Source organism: Coregonus lavaretus, assembly GCF_964263955.1.
Source record: "Coregonus lavaretus genome assembly, chromosome: 17".
Taxonomy (NCBI): Eukaryota; Metazoa; Chordata; class Actinopteri; order Salmoniformes; family Salmonidae; genus Coregonus; species Coregonus lavaretus.
In genome coordinates, this window is record NC_140004.1 from 29156169 (window position 1) to 29178393 (window position 22225).

At 44.5% G+C, this 22225-nt stretch overlaps 1 protein-coding gene across 1 annotated transcript; it reads right to left on the minus strand.

The window, feature by feature from the left end:
- Positions 1-1011: 1011 nt before the first annotated feature.
- Positions 1012-17105, minus strand: izumo1 (izumo sperm-oocyte fusion 1; the record flags this gene model as incomplete). Its single annotated transcript, XM_084180390.1, has 10 exons — positions 1012-1187; positions 1499-1649; positions 1798-1925; positions 6832-6915; positions 7150-7170; positions 7345-7428; positions 7530-7604; positions 7794-7999; positions 10803-10947; positions 17069-17105. The coding sequence occupies 10 exons, from the start codon at positions 17103-17105 to the stop codon at positions 1012-1014; spliced, it is 1107 nt and encodes a 368-aa protein (XP_084036516.1).
- Between the last annotated feature and the right edge of the window lie 5120 nt (positions 17106-22225).

Genomic DNA, 22225 nt, shown 5'->3' on the forward strand with positions numbered 1-22225 from the left:
CCCTTCTCCTCCCACAGTGGATTATCTAGAATTAGGTTAACGTTTGGGAATATTAATCTGAAAAAGTCTGTAATCCAGGAGTTTTACCACCATCCCTCGCTACTCTCATCCTCCCTCTTTTTATCCTATCTATAATCTTCTCTCCATTCAGAAAAACGTATTGAGGTCAATCAAGTGAATTAAATAACATGATGTGTGTGTGTGTGCCACACTGAGATACAGTTTTTAACAGTAGCAGTATTCATTTACGCCCTTTCTCTTAACTCTTTTGTTTTTTTAACTCAATGTCTTGTCCATCCCTTCTCATATTCCACGTCAGTCACATTCTTGTTCGTCTGTCTTCATCTCCCCCTTCCCTTCCCTTCCCTCTCCTCCTCTTCTCTCTGTTGTCTCAGAGTCATCAATCTAGTGGAAGGACACACACACACACATACATACACACACACACACACACACATTGTTCAGTCTTTATGACACAATGTCATTCTGTTTTCTCTTCAACTCTGACACCAGAAATGTGTCCTTGATTTTTCAAGGCAAAAGTTTACATTTCTGTTACTTCTCACTCTGCTGGCAACTAAGGACAGTAGATACTTTAAAATGTTACATCTGTCGGTAGGCTGTGGGATATGACGGTAATGAGGAACAATTCTATCGGCGCAATTTCGTAAGGGTGTACCTACACAGGGCATCTTTTGAATTTTGGAAGGGGAGTGAGATTGGACATGTTCTGTCCTTGTTCCGCCAATTTCACATGGTCAAACTTCTCAATTCATCTTTTGAACATCCATTCATCTTTTTTCAAATGAATCCCTCCATCATTCCTCCATCATCTCTCTCCCCTCTCTTTCTGTCTGTCTTTAACCCACTCAAATATTTAAGCAATCATTCATAATTTAATAAATCACTCATTCGGTCACTCTCTCCTCCTCCCCTCTCTCTGTCTTTCTCCCTTCCTCTCCCTCACCCCATCATTCACTCTGTCCCCCACTCCCACCTTCCATCCCTCTCTCACCCAAAAGCAACAGCAAGGCCTAGGCTGGCCGTCAGACTCAGGGCAGTAACCATGGCGATGATGACCAGCAGGAGGTCAGTGGGAGGGTGAGGAATGGGGGAGGCATCATCACCAGGAGGGAGGGAGGGCAGGGTGAGGAGAGATCTGGGAGTTGGGACAGGTGAAGGGGTGACTGTGGATAAAAGAGAGGGAGAGGTGAAGGGTGATCTGGCCTATTCTGTTTCCAAACCTCTTTATTTCCATTCCATTTCATGCATCTTCTACTGGAGAATTGTAACCCCTGAATGTCTATGCCTCTATCAATGGCTTTGTTAGAGACTGATCTGTCCTCTTGAAGTAATCACTGATCTAACACAGCCGGATAAGTGAAAGCAAAGAACATAACTTTTAACAACTCTTATCACTGATTTCTTCAGGGAAGGGAGAAAGGGATGATGCATTTCTGAAGTAGGCCATGGGCCACATGTATTCAAACTGGCATACCAGTGAGCAGGAAGTGTGTGCGTGAAAGGACAGTTCCTTTGCCATCCGTTAGGAGGCAGCGGTACATGCCCTCCTCATCGACATGCAGCTGGTTCAGCACCACAGAGGAATCCTCAGTAACCACCAGCACTCTGAAATCACCCTCTGTCAGCTAGAGGGAAGTGAAAAATGGGAAAGGGATGGATGAAAGACAAAATGAATAACATGACATGCATGTGTTCCAAGCAAGAATGCTCCTGTGTGGTTTTCTGCGTGTGTTTGTCTGTGTGTGTGTGTGTGTGTGCACACTCGCGTCTTACATTTGCAGTCCCATGCGTCCCTGGAGTCCAAGTGTAGTGATAATCTCGCCGGCCCACTACTAGACTATGCCAGGGGAGGAAACAGTCCAACACTGCCTGTCCTCCCTCTGCTGCCTCCACTGGATACTCTAGCAGAGAGAGATCAGTAGGGGGAGGGGTAGAGGGAGGAAGGGAGTGGGGTGGAGGGAGAGAAGGAGGAGAGAGAGTGAAAGAGAGAGGGAGGAGAAGGAGGATGGAGTAAGAAAGAGTGAGAGAATAAAAGAGAGAGAGGGGGAGAAGAGAAGGAGGAGGGAGTGAGAAAGAGAGAAGAATGGTTAGAGGAAGAGAGGGATAGACAGAGGGATTGATTTAACCTCAGATTAGAATAGTTTGATTAGGTCAGTATTACCTAAGTCATCTACACTCTAAAAATTAGAGGTTCAACAAGGGTTCTTCTAAGATCCTCAAAGTTCTTTGAAGAACCTTAGGGTTCTTGGCACTGGAAATGGCCCCATAAAAGTTATTCCAAGAGCCCCATAGGAGGTGGGGTTCATCGAGGAACCTCCTTAGTTGGTGGGGGTTCTTGCAGGAACCTAACTGCCCAACTGAAACATTTTGATTTTAATTTGAAAGGCACTTAACTGAAAAAGGTCAATATCTCCTCAATTTAAGGTAAGGTTTGTCCCTTGTATGATCTAAATTGATATTGTTTTATGATGATATCATATATCTTTTCATATTGTGCAAATCTTCCTAAAACTGAGAATGGACACAATTCAATGTAGGCTATAAGAATATGTTGAAGGCCAGCTGTATTGGGTGCAGATGACTGAACTTCTCACTTCTGTGTCTGTCTGCAGGTATACAGACAAGGAGGCATACAAAGTTATGTCAATTGGTATGTTATGCAGATCACATTTACCATTCTCCTCCCTTACCTCTTCAATGAATATCCCATAGGCCTCTACATTATGGACAAGGTACAGTGGGGGAAAAAAGTATTTAGTCAGCCACCAATTGTGCAAGTTCTCCCACTTAAAAAGATGAGAGAGGCCTGTAATTTTCATCATAGGTACACGTCAACTATGACAGACAAATTGAGAAAAAGAAATCCAGAAAATCACATTGTAGGATTTTTAATGAATTTATTTGCAAATTATGGTGGAAAATAAGTATTTGGTCACCTACAAACAAGCAAGATTTCTGTCTCTCACAGACCTGGAACTTCTTCTTTAAGAGGCTCTGTCACGATCGTCTAATGAGGGAGACCAAAGCGCAGCGCGTTGAGCGAACATGACTTTATTAAATTAAAGTACTCACTACAAAAAACAACAAACAATGACGAATCGTGAAGTCCTCAGTTACAATGACTGACAAGGAACAAAAACCCACAACACTAAGGTGAACACTGACAGTTTAAATATGGCTCCCAATCAGAGATAACGAGCCGACAGCTGACACTCGTTACCACTGATTGGGAGTCACACGACCAAACAAGGAAACACAACCAAATACAACACAACCAATACCAAACACAACCAAATGAACACACCCTGGCTCAAAATACACAGTCCCGGAGCCAGAGCGTGACAGTACCCCCCCCTAAAGGCGCGGACTCCGACCGCGCCTACACCCCAAATAGGGAAGGGCTGGGTGGGTATTGCTCCTCGGAGGCGGCTCCGGCTCCGGGCTTGACCACCACCCTACTACAATCCCCCCGTAGTGCCCCCAGTCCGATCTGACCCAGTTAGCTGGATCAGGACTGCCGACGCGCACCCCTGGCTTGGCGCGTGAGGCAGGAATGGACCGGACCTGGCAGACGATACGCACCCTTTGCATGGTGCGTGGAGCCGGAACAGGCCTCACCAGGCTGAAGACTCGCATGCCTGGCTTGGTGCGAGTAGCAGGAATGGGCTGAATCCGGCTGACGACTCGCACCCTTGGCTTGGTGCGAGTAGCAGGAATGGGCTGAATCCGGCTGACGACTCGCACCCTTGGCTTGGTGCGAGTAGCAGGAATGGGCTGAATCCGGCTGACGACTCGCACCCTTGACCTGGTGCGGGGAGCTTGGATGGGCCGGACTGGGCTGGCGACGCGCACCACAGACCTGGTGCGGAGAGCAGGAACGGGCCGGACAGGGCTGACGAAACGCACCATAGACTTGGTGCGGAGAGCAGGCACGGGTCTGACAGGGCTGGCGACGCGCACCACAGACTTGGCGCGGAGAGCAGGAACGGGCCGGACAGGGCTGACGACGCACACCACTGGCTTGGTGCGGGGAGCTTGGATGGGCCGGACTGTACTGGGGACACACACCACTGGCCCTACACCGGGATCTGGAACGGGCCGGACCGGACTGGCAACACACGCCAGTACCTCTCGCCGTGCCTCTACTTCCTCCATCCCCTCTTCGACCAGTGGCCCCCGTAACCCGACGGCCTCCTCCGGCAACCCACTGGACCGCTCTATCGCGGCCTCCTGCTGGTCCGACGTCGTGAGCCCCCCCCTAAAAATTTTCTGGGGTTCTCTCCTCTTCGTGGACCAGGCCTCCATCGTTCTCGCCAGACTATCACCCCACTGCTCCAAAGTCCAACCTCTCTCCTCTTCTCTTGGCTTGGCCCAGTCGAGACTCCTACTCAACTGCTCCCAAGTCCATCCTCTCTCTTCTTCATGCTGCTTGATCTGGTTAAGGTGGGTTTTTCTGTCATGATCGTCTAATGAGGGAGACCAAAGTGCAGCGCGTTGAGCGAACATGACTTTATTAAATTAAAGTACTCACTACAAAAAACAACAAACAATGACGAATCGTGAAGTCCTCAGTTACAATGACTGACAAGGAACAAAAACCCACAACACTAAGGTGAACACTGACAGTTTAAATATGGCTCCCAATCAGAGATAACGAGCCGACAGCTGACACTCGTTACCACTGATTGGGAGTCACACGACCAAACAAGGAAACACAACCAAATACAACACAACCAATACCAAACACAACCAAATGAACACACCCTGGCTCAAAATACACAGTCCCGGAGCCAGAGCGTGACAGGCTCCTCTGTTCTCCACTCGTTACCTGTATTAATGGCACCTGTTTGAACTTGTTATCAGTATAAAAGACACCTGTCCACAACCTCAAACAGTCACACTCCAAACTCCACTATGGCCAAGACCAAAGAGCTGTCAAAGGACACCAGAAACAAAATTGTAGACCTGCACCAGGCTGGGAAGACTGAATCTGCAATAGGTAAGCAGCTTGGTTTGAAGAAATCAACTGTGGGAGCAATTATTAGGAAATGGAAGACATACAAGACCACTGATAATCTCCCTCGATCTGGGGCTCCACGCAAGATCTCACCCCGTGGGGTCAAAATGATCACAAGAACGGTGAGCTAGTGAATGACCTGCAGAGAGCTGGGACCAAAGTAACAAAGCCTACCATCAGTAACACACTATGCCGCCAGGGACTCAAATCCTGCAGTGCCAGATGTGTCCCCCTGCTTAAGCCAGTACATGTCCAGGCCCGTCTGAAGTTTGCTAGAGTGCATTTGGATGATCCAGAAGAGGATTGGGAGAATGTCATATGGTCAGATGAAACCAAAATAGAACTTTTTGGTAAAAACTCAACTCGTCGTGTTTGGAGGACAAAGAATGCTGAGTTGCATCCAAAGAACACCATACCTACTGTGAAGCATGGGGGTGGAAACATCATGCTTTGGGGCTGTTATTCTGCAAAGGGACCAGGACGACTGATCCGTGTAAAGGAAAGAATGAATGGGGCCATGTATCGTGAGATTTTGAGTGAAAACCTCCTTCCATCAGCAAGGGCATTGAAGATGAAACGTGGCTGGGTCTTTCAGCATGACAATGATCCCAAACACACCGCCCGGGCAACGAAGGAGTGGCTTCGTAAGAAGCATTTCAAGGTCCTGGAGTGGCCTAGCCAGTCTCCAGATCTCAACCCCAAAGAAAATCTTTGGAGGGAGTTGAAAGTCCGTGTTGCCCAGCGACAGCCCCAAAACATCACTGCTCTAGAGGAGATCTGCATGGAGGAATGGGCCAAAAGACCAGCAACAGTGTGTGAAAACCTTGTGAAGACTTACAGAAAACATTTGACCTGTGTCATTCCCAACAAAGGGTATATAACAAAGTATTGAGAAACTTTGTTATTGACCAAATTATTTTCCACCATAATTTGCAAATAAATTCATAAAAAATCCTACAATGTGATTTTCTGGATTTTTTTTTCTCATTTTGTCTGTCATAGTTGACGTGTACCTATGATGAAAATTACAGGCCTCTCTCATCTCTTTAAGTGGGAGAACTTGCACAATTGGTGGCTGACTAAATACTTTTTCCCCCACTGTATGTGTATGAAAACCATTATCAAAAACAGTTTTTTTTTCATTCACATTCACCACAAAAACCAAGGTATGAATACTGTTGTGTGTTTTGTTAATCATCTGTATAATTACATTTTTTGGGATTCACAGACTTCACCCTCCCTACACCTCTGATGAATATAACAGGAAACCTGTTCGATCACCATGCACTGCAAAATCATTCTGGCTATGGATACGGAGAACATCAACACATTAACATCAACACGCCAGAGGATATATCCATTGGACTTGGGGCTCTGCTGGGAGTTTACCTCATATTAGAATTGTTTTATTCTGCTTTGCCACTAAAATCATAATAAACACTGACAACTAAAATATTGTGTTATTGTTGTTATTGTTATGCATATTATTATTATTAATAATAATAATAATAATAATAACAACAGGGGGGGTAGTTAAAAAATTAACCCCAAAAGGTTCTTCAAAAGGTTATTTGAGGATCCATTAAAAAGGGTTATTCGAAGAACCTATAGGGGTTCCCCCACAGTTTCAATTTGAAGAACCCCTAAAGGATACTCCAGGAACCTTTTCTTGTTAGAGTGTATGACATTCAATAAGAGTAGACAGTGCTGCTGCATAAAGACACACACACACACACACACACACACACACACACACAGGCTCACCCACGCATGGATGCACACACACTCACCACCGCAGTCCTGAGTGGTAGAGGGGCAGGTGTGCAGCTTGTACTGACAGGAAAAGCAGTTCATTACTCTCTGATACAGCAACCCTGCAGTTTAGAAAGACAGCACAATTTGTTGCTGATATAAAGTAACTGTAATGGAAGAGGTTGTGTGTGTGTGTGTGTGAGACCCCGTGCGTGTGTGTGATCACAGGCCAATAGGTGAGGTAATGATAGGGGAAGCACACAGTCAAAGTGATTAAATGATGGCACTATAGAAGGGGATGAAAGGATTGGCAGATTAAAAGACAAACAAATGAATTCATGTCATCATGGACTTACCACATTTGTTAGGGCAGAGACCTGAGAACACGAAAACAAGACATTAAATTCCACTCTATGTTAAGTGTTGCCGTAAACTGTTATTACAGGAGGAATAGCTAGAATCATAAACATATTACAGTGACACTGTTAGTATTACTGTTGGTATTATTGATATTAACACTAGGCTTAATGTGTTACAGCTGAACCGTTCACCTTTTTGGACAAAAGTCTGCAGGTGTTTCTCTAGAATTTTCCTGCCTTTCTCCAGAATCTGAATGGCCTCAAACGTCAGAGGCCCTTACACAGGGAGAGGACAGACAGACGGTAGTCAGTTTCACACATACGCAAACGCGCAAGCACGAACACACACACACACACACACAGGCACACACACACACCTGTGAGTTGGCTGCCCTGGAAACGGTCAAACTCACTCTGGTATTCTGTACTGGCCCTGTAGAGGGTGGTCGGGTCTGGGGGCACACACCACACACACACACACACACACACACACACACACACACACACACACACACACACACACACACACACACACACACACAGACACAGACACACACACTTTTTAAAGTGCACTACAACCACTACTAAGAGGTCTGAACCTTTATGGCACAGTTGGTAGAGCGTTGGTAACCACCACCTACCAATAACTCCACTATACTGGTTGCTGGTGGTTCTGTAGGTGACATAGGCGTAGTCTAGAATCTTCTTCAGTTCTATCTGGTCCTCTACGGTGGCAGAGGAAGCAGCCAATAGGTAGTCTTCGTGGAGGAGCCTGACCCTGCGGTCACACTGCAGACAGGGTCTCCCCGCAGGGACACAGGACAGCAGGAACAGGAGACACAGAAGGCTGGGGACAGACAGGAGCCGGACAGACAGGGGGAAAGACAGGGCCCTAACTGCCTTTTCCATAGCTAGCTTTACTGACAGGGATGGAGAGAGATTTACCTACGTGGTTTCAACCCCAAAGCATTATGATGCTGCTGACAATGCGTAACTCCATGGCAGCTGTTTTAACTTCTACTGGGCAATGTTGGCAGGAACAATATACAACCTTCTAATATGGGAAGATAAACTTGCTAACTGCTCACAAAAAAAAGCAACTAAAGTGCTAGAATTAGAACTAGTACTATAGAATTAGAATGAAGAATTCAATTTCTATGGCAGCAAGCAACACATAGCTCTGTGAAGTCACAAAGACTAAAGTCACAAACACTTCATAGAAATATAATTTTACTGTGTTCCTGCAGTAATTTCACAGGGACATCACAGCTGTTTTGCTTTGCATAGTTCAATATAGGCCTAATGGGAACACAACCCTTTGTTTAGTTTGTAGCTCACTGCTGACACTCAGTGGTGGAAGCTGGGCATGTGTAACAGAGAAAGCCTGTAACTGCTCTATCAAATCCACTAATATAATAATAACATCGCTGACATGATAATGTATAGTCATAGAGGATCAATAAAATATGTTCATGATTGGCACTCTATTCTCTGTGCAGTTAAATACTTTAGGGAACTGGTCAAATGTAGTGCACAAATATAGGCCAGGGAATAGGGCGCCATTTGGGATGCAGCCAAAGTGTTTCAGTATTAAAGCCTTCATCAGAGTGTTTTCAACACTGAGCTATATATTAATGGTTTTCACCTTTGCCAGGACATGACAGTAACACAACTAATAACATCATAGGCTAACAATGATAGACAGCAGACAAACCATTTAAATAACATACATCTTTATTGGCTGGCTATATCTATTTGTATTGGCTGGCTATATCTATCGGTAATCTAAAACATGCATGTCAGAATGACTGGACATGGATAAAGCAAGCGAATGAACCCTATGTAACAAACCCAGGCTAAGTCCCAAATAGCACCCTATTCCCTAAAGTGCACTATTTTGGACCAGAAACCTATGGGCCCTGGTCAAAAGTAGTGCACTAATAGGGAATAGGATGCCATTTGGGACGCATACCAGAGATAACAACCCTTCACCACAACAACCCTGTAACGACTCATTATGACAACACTTTACAATAAAACCATATAGCTGTTCTAAAACTACTTTGGTATCCAGAATACAATTACTCAATTGTTCATGGTAACAGCAGATACTGTACACAAAACAATGATTGATTGCAGTCATTAATTAGTTGATAAACAATTACAATGAAAAGGAACCATTCGATTTCTTATTAGATTTACTATTGTAGTTTATATTAGTTACATTCAATTACACCAATATATCTCAATTCTATGTAAGTTGAAACATTATGTCTTGCCATAATAACAGATAAATTTACTCTACGTTTTTGGCAACCAGAATGTGTACGTGGCTTTACAATAAACAATGACTGGATTATAATGAGAAGACAGTGACCAAATTCTGTTTCAATCTAGTCAATAAATGTAGTGAGGTGAAAACACCAAGTAATCAATATTCGATGTATGTACAGTTGAAGTCGGAAGTTTACATACACCCTAGCCAAATAAATTTTAACTCAGTTTTTCACAATTCCTGACATTTAATCCTAGTAAAAATTCCCAGTCTTAGGTCAGTTAGGATCACCACATTATTTTAAGAATGTGAAATGTCAGAATATTAGTAGAGAGAATGATTTATTTAAGCTTTTATTTCTTTCATCACATTCCCAGTGGGTCAGAAGTTTACATAAACTCAATTAGTATTTGGTAGCATTGCCTTTAAATTGTTTAACTTGAGTCAAACGTTTCGGGTAGCCATCCACAAGCTTCCCACAATAAATTGGGTGAATTTTGGTCCATTCCTCCTGACAGAGCTGGTGTAACTGAATCAGGTTTGCAGGCCTCCTTGCTCGCACATGCTTTTTCAGTTCTGCCCACAAATGTTCTATAGTATTGAGGTCAGGGCTTTGTGATGGCAACTCCAATACCTTGACTTTGTTGTCCTTAAGCCATTTTGCCACAACTTTGGAAGTATGCTTGGGGTCATTGTCCATTTGGAAGACCCATTTGCGACCAAGCTTTAACTTCCTGACTGATGTCTTGAGCTGTTGCTTCAATATATCCACATAATTTTCCTTCCTCATGATGCCATCTATTTTCTGAAGTGCACCAGTCCCTCCTGCAGCAAAGCACCCCCACAGCATGATGCTGCCACCCCCGTGCTTCACGGTTGGGATGGTGTTCTTTGGCTTGCAAGCCACCCCCTTTTTCCTCCAAACATAACAATGGTTATTATGGCCAAACAGTTCTATTTTTGTTTCATCAGACCAGAGGACATTTCTCCAAAAAGTACGATCTTTGTCCCCATGTGCAGTTGCAAACCGTCGTCTGGCTTTTTTATGGCGGTTTTGGAGCAGAGGCTTCTACCTTGCTGAGCAGCCTTTCAGGTTATGTCGATATAGGACTCGTTTTACTGTGGATATAGATACTTTTGTACCTGTTTCCTCCAGCATCTTCACAAGGTCCTTTGCTGTTGTTCTGGGATTGATTTGCACTTTTCGCACCAAAGTACGTTAATCTCTAGGAGACAGAACGCGTCTCCTTCCTGAGCGGTATGATGGCTGCGTGGTCCCATGGTGTTTATACTTGCATACTATTGTTTGTACAGATGAACGTGGTACCTTCAGGCGTTTGGAAATTGCTCCCAATGATTGCTCCCAAGGATGAACCAGACTTGTGGAGGCCTCTTGGCCTGGAGTCTGACCCAGTGCTGGACACTCTGGTTGGGGATAGTCACCAGGTCCTCAAGTGTCTCCTGGCAGAACTCCAGGGCTTCTGACCAGGTCTTGTTCTCCTGGACCAGAATCAGACCGTCTGGAAAGAAGATGGAGAGAAGAGTGTCATTAATTAATTAGTTCATTAATTCATCCATTCTGACTCACCATTGTAGCAAAAGAAAGGATGATTTTCTTCACACTTCCTGTCACCCAATTTGCCATGGTAATTCAGCCATGTGACAGCACAGTCCTCATTCCCGCCATAGTTATCTGGAATTCCGCTCCTCCGGGAGTCATGTTAACTGTGTGTGTGTGTGTGTGTGCGCGCGTATGTGAGCGTGCGTATATATAGTGAGAGTGTGTGAGTGCGTGTGTGAACTGAGTGTGGCTGAGATAGTGACAGCGATGCTCACCATTATAGCAGATGAAATTACTGGCTGTTGAACAGGGAATGTCATGCCAGTTACCATCATTGTTGATCCCGACACATAAGTTGTCACTAGTTGGTTGTTTGTTATCCCAGTTCCTAAATTCAGCCTCTCCCTCTCTGTAGTGATCTCTGTCTGCCAGGGACAATTTACACTGTTATACAAGCTGTACACTCACTACTTTACATTGTAGCAAAGTGTCATTTCTTCAGTGTTGTCACATGAAAAGATATACTCAAATATTTACAGAAATGTGAGGGGTGTACTCACTTTTGTGAGATACTGTATATGTGTGTATATGTGTGTGTATGTGCGTGCATGCGTTTCATGAGATACAAGTACAAGTATCTGTATTTAACTGAATTTACAGTGGGGAAAAAAAGTATTTAGTCAGCCACCAATTGTGCAAGTTCTCCCACTTAAAAAGATGAGAGAGGCCTGTAATTTTCATCATAGGTACATGTCAACTATGACAGACAAAATGAGAAAAAAAAATCCAGCCCTATCCAGACCATTGCAACAGTGGAATCCTCTACACTACTTCTCAGCCTATACATCTCCTGCATGTTGTCTATTGTGACCAGGTCAGTGTATTTCTGTCTGCAGTAAACCTTAGCTTCAGTCCAGCTCTTGTTCTTGTTCACAAAGTGATACTGAAGCTGAGGGAGGCAGGAGGAGAGAGTGGTGAAACCTGTGGTGAATAAACACACAAACACACATACACACAAATAAATACACACATATAGTGGGGGAAAAAGTATTTAGTCAGCCACCAATTGTGCAAGTTCTCCCACTTAAAAAGATGAGAGAGGCCTGTAATTTCCATCATAGGTACACGTCAACTATGACAGACAAATTGAGATTTTTTTTTCCAGAAAATCACATTGTAGGATTTTTAATGAATTTATTTGCAAATTATGGTGGAAAATAAGTATTTGGTCACCTACAAACAAGCAAGATTTCTGGCTCTCACAGACCTGTAACTTCTTCTTTAAGGCTCCTCTGTCCTCCACTCGTTACCTGTATTAATGGCACCTGTTTGAACTTGTTATCAGTATAAAAGACACCTGTCCACAACCTCAAACAGTCACACTCCAAACTCCACTATGGCCAAGACCATAGAGCTGTCAAAGGACACCAGAAACAAAATTGTAGACCTGCACCAGGCTGGGAAGACTGAATCTGCAATAGGTAAGCAGCTTGGTTTGAAGAAATCAACTGTGGGAGCAATTATTAGGAAATGGAAGACATACAAGACCACTGATCATCTCCCTCGATCTGGGGCTCCACGCAAGATCTCACCCCGTGGGATCAAAATGATCACAAGAACGGTGAGCAAAAATCCCAGAACCACACGGGGGGACCTAGTGAATGACCTGCAGAGAGCTGGGACCAAAGTAACAAAGCCTACCATCAGTAACACACTACGCCGCCAGGGACTCAAGTGCATTTGGATGATCCAGAAGAGGATTGGGAGAATGTCATATGGTCAGATGAAACCAAAATAGAACTTTTTGGTAAAAACTCAACTCGTCGTGTTTGGAGGACAAAGAATTCTGAGTTGCATCCAAAGAACACCATACCTACTGTGAAGCATGGGGGTGGAAACATCATGCTATAGGGCTGTTTTTCTGCAAAGGGACCAGGACGACTGATCCTTGTAAAGGAAAGAATGAATGGGGCCATGTATCGTGAGATTTTGAGTGAAAACCTCCTTCCATCAGCAAGGGCATTGAAGATGAAACGAGGCTGGGTCTTTCAGCATGACAATGATCCCAAACACACCGCCCGGGCAACGAAGGAGTGGCTTCGTAAGAAGCATTTCAAGGTCCTGGAGTGGCCTAGCCAGTCTCCAGATCTCAACCCCATAGAAAATCTTTGGAGGGAGTTGAAAGTCTGTGTTGCCCAGCGACAGCCCCAAAACATCACTGCTCTAGAGGAGATCTGCATGGAGGAATGGGCCAAAATACCAGCAACAGTGTGTGAAAACCTTGTGAAGACTTACAGAAAACATTTGACCTGTGTCATTGCCAACAAAGGGTATATAACAAAGTATTGAGAAACTTTTGTTATTGACCAAATACTTATTTTCCATAATAATTTGCAAATAAATTAATTACAAATCCTACAATGTGATTTTCTGGATTTTTTTTTCTCATTTTGTCTGTCATAGTTGACGTGTACCTATGATGAAAATTACAGGCCTCTCTCATCTTTTTAAGTGGGAGAACTTGCACAATTGGTGGCTGACTAAATACTTTTTTTCCCCACTGTAAATTCAGTTAAATACAGATACTTGTACTTGTATCTCATGAAACGCATGCACGCACATACACACACATATACACACATATACAGTATCTCACAAAAGTGAGTACACCCCTCACATTTCTGTAAATATTTGAGTATATCTTTTCATGTGACAACACTGAAGAAATGACACTTTGCTACAATGTAAAGTAGTGAGTGTACAGCTTGTATAACAGTGTAAATTTGCTGTCCCCTCAAAATAACACAACACATAGCCATTAATGTCTAAACCGCTGGCAACAAATGTGAGTACACCCCTAAGTGAAAATGTCCAAATTGGGCCCAAAGTGTCAATATTTTGTGTGGCCACCATCATTTTCCAGCACTGCCTTAACCCTCTTGGGCATGGAGTTCACCAGAGCTTCACAGGTTGCCACTGGAGTCCTCTTCCACTCCTCCATGACGACATCACGGAGCTGGTGGATGTTAGAGACCTTGCACTCCTCCACCTTCCGTTTGAGGATGCCCCACAGATGCTCAATAGGGTTTAGGTCTGGAGACATGCTTGGCCAGTCCATCACCTTTACCCTCAGCTTCTTTAGCAAGGCAGTGGTCGTCTTGGAGGTGTGTTTGGGGTCGTTATCATGTTGGAATACTGCCCTGCGTCCCAGTCTCCGAAGGGAGGGGATCATGCTCTGCTTCAGTATGTCACAGTACATGTTGGCAGTCATGGTTCCCTCAATGAACTGTAGCTCCCCAGGGCCGGCAGCACTCATGCAGCCCCAGACCATGACACTCCCACCACCATGCTTGACTGTAGGCAAGACACTTGTCTATGTACTCCTCACCTGGTTGCTGCCACACACGCTTGACACCATCTGAACCAAATAAGTTTATCTTGGTCTCATCAGACCACAGGACATGGTTCCAGTAATCCATGTCCTTAGTCTGCTTGTCTTCAGCAAACTGTTTGCGGGCGTTCTTGTGCATCATCTTTAGAAGAGGCTTCCTTCTGGGACGACAGCCATGCAGACCAATTTGATGCAGTGTGCGGCGTATGGTCTGAGCACTGACAGGCTGACCCCCCACCCCTTCAACCTCTGCAGCAATGCTGGCAGCACTCATACGTCTATTTCCCAAAGACAACCTCTGGATTTGACGCTGAGCACGTGCACTCAACTTCTTTGGTCGACCATGGCGAGGCCTGTTCTGAGTGGAACCTGTCCTGTTAAACCGCTGTATGGTCTTGGCCACCGTGCTGCAGCTCAGTTTCAGGGTCTTGGCAATCTTCTTATAGCCCAGGCCATCTTTATGTAGAGCAACAATTCTTTTTTTCAGATCCTCAGAGAGTTCTTTGCTTCCAGTGACCAGTATGAGGGAGTGTGAGAGCGATGACACCAAATTTAACACACCTGCTCCCCATTCACACCTGAGACCTTGTAACACTAATGAGTCACATGACACCGGGGAGGGAAAATGGCTAATTGGGCCCAATTTGGACATTTTCACTTAGGGGTGTACTCACTTTTGTTGCCAGCGGTTTGGACATTAATGGCTGTGTGTTGAGTTATTTTGAGGGAACAGCAAATTTACACTGTTATACAAGCTGTACACTCACTACTTTACATTGTAGCAAAGTGTCATTTCTTCAGTGTTGTCACATGAAAATATATACTCAAATATTTACAAAAATGTGAGGGGTGTACTCACTTTTGTGAGATACTGTACATACTGTCACGATCGTCATTCATAGAGGAGGACCAAGGCGCAGCGTGATGAACAAACATACTTTAATTAGTTAAAGTTTAAACACAAAACAAGAAACGACTCGTGACGTCCAACGGTATCAATGACCGAACACGGAACAAAAACCCACAAACACAAAAGGGAAAACAGACAGTTTAAATATGGCTCCCAATCAGAGACAACCAGCCAACAGCTGACACTCGTTGCCTCTGATTGGGAGTCACTCAGGCAAACATAGAATACAACAAACTAGAATGAACACCACAGAATGAACACACCCTGGCTCAACATATAGGGTCCCAGAGCCAGGGTGTGACAGTACCCCCCCCTAAAGGCGCGGACTGCGACCGCGCCTCAACTAAAACAAAACAGGGGAGGGCTGGGCGGGCATACCTCCTCGGCGGCGGTTCTGGCTCCGGCCTTGACCACCACCCTCCAATCAACCCCCCATAGCGCCCCTGGTCCAGTCTGGCCCCGCTGGCTGGAGCTGAACTTGACACTGGTGGAGCGGATTGCTCTAGCTCCGGCGCGAAGCATCTGACCGGTGCCGGACCAGCCACCGGTGGAACAGGCACGGCCCGTGCCGGACTGACGACGCACACCACTGGCTTGGTGTGGGGAGCAGGAGCGGGCTGCGCCGGGCTGACGAAACGCACCACTGACTTGGTGCGGGGAGCAGGAGCGGGCCGGACCGGGCTGACGAAGCGCACCACTGACTTGGTGCGGGGAGCAGGAGCGGGCCGGACCGGGCTGACGAAGCGCACCACTGACTTGGTGCGGGGAGCAGGAACGGGCCGGACCGGGCTGACGAAGCGCACCACTGACTTGGTGCGGGGAGCAGGAACGGGCCGAGCTGGGCTGACGAAACGCACCACTGACTTGGTGCGGGGAGCAGGAATGGGCCGGACCGGGCTGACGACGCGCACCACTGACTTGGTGCGGGGAGCAGGAACGGGCCGTGCCGGGCTGACGAAGCGCACCACTTACTTGGTGCGGGGAGCAGGAACGGGCCGTGCCGGGCTGACGAAGCACACCACTGACTTGGTGCGGGGAGCAGGAACGGGCCGTGCCGGGCTGACGAAGCGCACCACTGACTTGGTGCGAGTGGCAGGAACAGGCCGGACCGTACTGGGAACACACACCACTGGCCATACGTGGGGATCAGGAACAGGCCGGACCGGACTGGCAACACACGCCAGTACCTCTCGCCGTGCCTCTACATCCTCCTTCCCCCTGGTGACCAGTGACTCCCGTAACCTGGCGGCCTCCTGCTGCCCTGTCGTCCACGGCGTTAGCCCCCCCCTAAAAAATTTATGGGCTTCACTCCTACCCGTGGCCAAGGCCTCCATCCCTCTTGCCAGACTCGCACTCATCTCCTCCCAAGTCCATCCTCTCTCCTCGTCACGCTGCTTGATCCAGTCGAGGTGGGTTTTTCTGTCACGATCGTCATTCATAGAGGAGGACCAAGGCGCAGCGTGATGAACAAACATACTTTAATTAGTTAAAGTTTAAACACAAAACAAGAAACGACTCGTGACGTCCAACGGTATCAATGACCGAACACGGAACAAAAACCCACAAACACAAAAGGGAAAACAGACAGTTTAAATATGGCTCCCAATCAGAGACAACCAGCCAACAGCTGACACTCGTTGCCTCTGATTGGGAGTCACTCGGGCAAACATAGAATACAACAAACTAGAATGAACACCACAGAATGAACACACCCTGGCTCAACATATAGGGTCCCAGAGCCAGGGTGTGACACATACACATACACACACGTACACTTACCTGTGATCAGCAGGGGAAGGACCCTGTAATTCTGCATCCTTGTGTAAGGCTACTGTAAATATTGAGATACATTGGTGAGAAAGTATGAAAACTGTGCTAAACTGTAGGCTATACACTGTTTATAAAACTGTTTTGCAACAAATGATGAAGAGTTGGTTCACAGTAAAGTTGATGGATAATGGAAATATCGCAGCAAAGTAATCGGATTCATCCACAAACACACAAAAAGTAATGTTTTGCTAAATGGGCAACTACATAGTTGGGCTATGATTTTGATTTTATATGATTTATTTTATTTCTGTGTTTTACACCAATTTGTTCCCAGCCCGTATGGGCTTGTAAAACACGATTTCCTTAAGTACGTGTTCACAAAACACAATTATTACATTTAGCAAATGAAATGCATTTAACAATTAAATGCATAACTAGCAATCATAGCAAAGTACAGCTTTCACCTTATCACAATACACAAACAATACACTTCTGCCCCAGGCTTTAAAAATAAATTGTGCAATGTCGAAGAATCTCTTGCTGAAAAATAACTCCTGCCTATGTTCATCCTGTAGCCAGAACACTTCAGGTTGAGCACCGTCTCAAATCATCGTACAGAGGGCAATAAAACACCAAATGGATTTAATTTTCTATTTCCACAAGATCACCCAATAAACACAATATTTCCTCTTCATAGACTCTGTTAAATCTATCAGACTTAGCTACACACAAACTGACCTTTAGCCTTTTATTAGGTTCAGGACTGTACATATGGTTCAGGCCTGTATGGTCCAGGACTGTACATATGGTTCAGGCCTGTATGGTTCAGGACTGTACATATGGTTCAGGCCTGTATGGTTCAGGACTGTACATATGGTTCAGGCCTGTATGGTTCAGGACTGTACATATGGTTCAGGGCTGCTATTATGTTTTTGCAGATAACAGTAATATTCCTATTCTTATCTATGTATTGAATCAATTATTCTGACTCGAAAGATGTCTTCAATAATCATTTATTGAAAAGGATCTGTTACAAGTGTTAGAAGTTTTGTGTTAAGAGTTTTGTGTTAAGAGTTTTGTAAGTGTATAGTTACATCAAAAATATATTTTCTACCAATATGAATGTCCAGTTGGGGTCCAAACCCCCAGTAACCCACAGAAAGGAGCCAACAATGCTAAATCATAGTAAATACTGGTTTGTTATTCTCCCACAAAGGACTCCTTGCATGACATAACTTTAACATAACCATAACATGCCCTTACCTGATGAAGTCAGTCTCTTTCTCTCTCTCTGTCGCTTGTCTCTCTCTCCTTGTCTCTCTCTCCTTGTCTCTCTCTCCTTGTCTCTCTCTCCTTGTCTCTCTCTCCTTGTCTCTCTCTCCTTGTCTCTCTCTCCTTTGTCTCATCTCGTCTGTCTTGTCTTGCTCTATCTTCCTTCTTCTATCAGTCTCTCCCCATCAACATTACGCTTGAAGGATAATTATCATACATTAATACAGATATTGTACAGTACATTTCCATACTGACATAATATCTCTGTTTCACTGACACAGCTCCATGCAAAGGTGTTTTTTCAGATGTGTCATTGTGTTTGTGACTACAGCTATTCATTGGTCATCTCTGTGAGTCTGATCTCACCACAGCATGCAAAAGGAGTGTGTGTGTGATGAAGTCAAAGATTTTTGCACACAACTAACATGCACTATGCATAATGGAGAAAGATTGAATCCTAAATCAATTTACTTGGTGAAATAACATTTTAATATGGCTATTTGGCAGCTTGGATTACTGTGAACATTGTAGGCCACAAGAAGGCCTCCATGCCCCACTCAGTGTGAGTATTTTCTATGGGAGTACCACAGATGACCTATTACATTGACCAGATACTCCATTGGCCTCTCTAACAACGAAAATAAATGTCTTAAAAAATGGAAGGCAGTCAGGAGGAGGCAAGATCAGGTGGGACCATTCTAGCCAATGAGAGGGCAGATACAAGTGTGATAACATGCACAACTCCGATATAAAGTGTTTTTTCTCAAAGTTGCCAGGAAGTCATGTGCCCTACATATATCAGTACACTAGTAACAACCTAAGTAGTACGAAACGTATATTCTATCAAATAAGACACACGTAGCAAATAAGCCATAACATTTTTTGCTAACCAAATTGGACACTTTCATTGACCTCAATACAAAAACTCCTTGCTTGGGATAAAAATAAAATAAAAAATGCCACCTGCTGGAGAAGACAGATTTTGGGCCCAGTTATACCTCTCGCTTCGCCTCTTCCTCTCTGGGAGTATTTACTGCCATGTTATGTCTTACTATGGCCAGAAGATGGCTCTTTTAAACCAAAGTAGAATTAAGAAAGATAAAGCAATAGTTGAGTTTGAACCCAAAGTTATTTTACCTTGGTTTTGGATTATCATTGATTTGATCATGTGTACATGTTCATATAAAATATTTCAGACACAACCAACGTTTGGTAAGAAGAACCTGTTGTTTGAGTTCAACACTAAAGTACCAGTTGAAGGCACACAGCAGCTCCAGCCAGATGGGTAAGGAAGCAAATAACATTAGTAGATGCCAGTAAGTTTTTGCAGATTCAGAGAGGGATAAACAATGTTCTAATCACAGTTCTAATCACAACCATGATGAAAGGAGACATGCAAAAAACCACAACTTTGAACTTTGCATGGAGTTGTTTAGTGTCAGTGAAACAGAGATGCTATGTCAATATGGAAATGTGTATATATATATACTAATTAATTAACTTTCAAGAATCATCCTCATGGAGAGACTTACAGAAGAAACACGATATAGCAAGAATAATTTATAAGTATAACAGTTGAGCATAAACCAACACACACACACATTTTATTGGTTTTAATGATTAAGTCAGTGCTTTCCAGATTTCAGACCTTTTAGGTAATGAAAAATCCAAAACACTTGTCACATCTTGTGTTTGGTTCTGACCAGATTGTATAATGAAAATGTTATTTTGCACAATATTTGTTTAATTATACAAAGCAATGGCTTTTACGATTCTGAAAATCAATTAACATGATTCATGAATTTGATATGTGGCCTTGAGCTATGTGGTGGTCTGGAGAATCACTGTTTTGTTGCATGGCCTGAAAGGGCATGTGTATCAGACCATCTTAGTTTATATTTAACGTGCCAATAGAGAAGCTTCTGTTATGTCTCTGGATTTATCAACCACATGTTTATCTGATATTAAACATTCCTATGGCCAAATATTATGTTGATATCTAGGTGTAATCTCGGAAACCCAGAACCAAATAAGCTATTTGATTAAAGGCTGTCATGACAGGTTGATCTATTCTGTTACCTAAGGGTTGATGTCTCCTCCCTGTGTGTCACCCCTCAGATGGGCTGCAGTGATATGTGGAAAAATCTCACCTCAAACTACAGTCCACACCCTTTGATTACATGCATAAAAAGGAACTGTAGCCCTGTCCTATCCTTACAACAATATTGTTTCAAGAAGATACGCGCAACTGAATCTTGATAGTCATCTCTTGACAGTAATGTTGACTTAAGTTTGTTTTCTTCTAGATAGCCCTCTGTTCTGATTTAATTATTATATCTTCAATTATACATATGACGCTGTGGTTCATTTGATACTTTTGTTGATGTATTTCTATAGGCCATAAACTTGACTGTTTCCTTTTTCTATTTTTACAGAAGGATGTGGAATTTGATCTTTGTCATGTGCTTGATTGGAGTCTCCCTCAGTTTCCCAGTAAGTGACCATTTATTCACATTTAACATTTAAAATCATGAGGCAGCAAGCTGCTGATATCATCATATCAACACATGTGTTACTCTTTACCATAATTACATTTGTGTTTTATGTCTCTTATAAAGATGATGGCAAAGAGCAGCAGAAAACCTAATCCAGTTGGCCATTTGCTCAGATATCCCCTGTCAAGACCCTTGGATCAGAGGGACACGGACTATGACTCCTTCACTCCCACCTTTTACTTCGAAGACCATCCATTTCCCCCTCGCCGCATCCCCAAACCTGTCCGTCCTCCACTGCTCCGACCCACACCACCACCCCCACCCCCAGACGAGGACCCATACAGGCCCATCAAGCCCCCTAAGACCTCTGATCCTTCTGTCCCTCCTTTCAAAGGCGCTGTCCCACCTATCACAGGTATTGTATACCCTCCCTGTTTTCTTAGTGGAAACTGTGATCACTTATGTGGCCCTCTGCATCCAACCCTCAGACTCCACAAGTGGGGACGGGGACACAGACCAAAGTGGAGGCCTCCCCTGTGTGCCCATACAAGGAAATGGAATACCTCCCGTCCATGTTTTCACAGCCTCTGATAAGGAGCAATCCAGAGTATTCATTCTGCCCTCTTCTCCCAGTGGCCAACCAGACAGTTTGTCCCCCATCATGCCCTGTACGCCCATATTTGTACATCCTTCAGGACAGAGCCCAAACTCGGGGGCGAAGGCAGCAGAGGGACTTCCTGGACCAATCTTTGTATTCCCATCTGAGGTGGCCACTGGGATGGGCAACAGTGGGGTGAACATGCCGTCTCCTCCCCTACGACCTGACTTTGTTCTTCCTCCCATCCTCATTTACCCTGGTGTTTTTATTCCCATCATAGGAGAAAACATTGGATAGAAAATTGGCTGCCGAGATTCAGTCTTCACTGATTCAAAGTAGTTTTCCCCAGTTCACCCCACAGATCCTCACACAACTCGAGGTGACACACCTTGAGGAGATAGAGCCTCAATGAAGGCTCCTCCTGCATATGGATTAGAATAATATCAGGTTTATGTGTTTGTCTTTTGTATTGAAAGTAGCTGGAGATTAAACTAAATTACTGTATAATGCTGACTATCATATAAACATCCACACTGTCAATCGTTGGGTCTTTTTATACTTAATGCATATTTCTGTTTACCATTGGATGTAAAACAATGATCTGCAAAAAAACGTTTTAAACTTGTGTGTTGCAATGTTACAGTGTATCTGTGGACACTTTGGGAAGACATACTACAATGTATGTCACGGATCCCCCCGGTACTGCTGCTCATTCTGTTCACCAGTTCCAGAGGAACTACGACGTAGGGGATCAGGAACTCTTGGCGGGCAAGAAGGCTCTGAAGGCACTGGCTGGAGAGG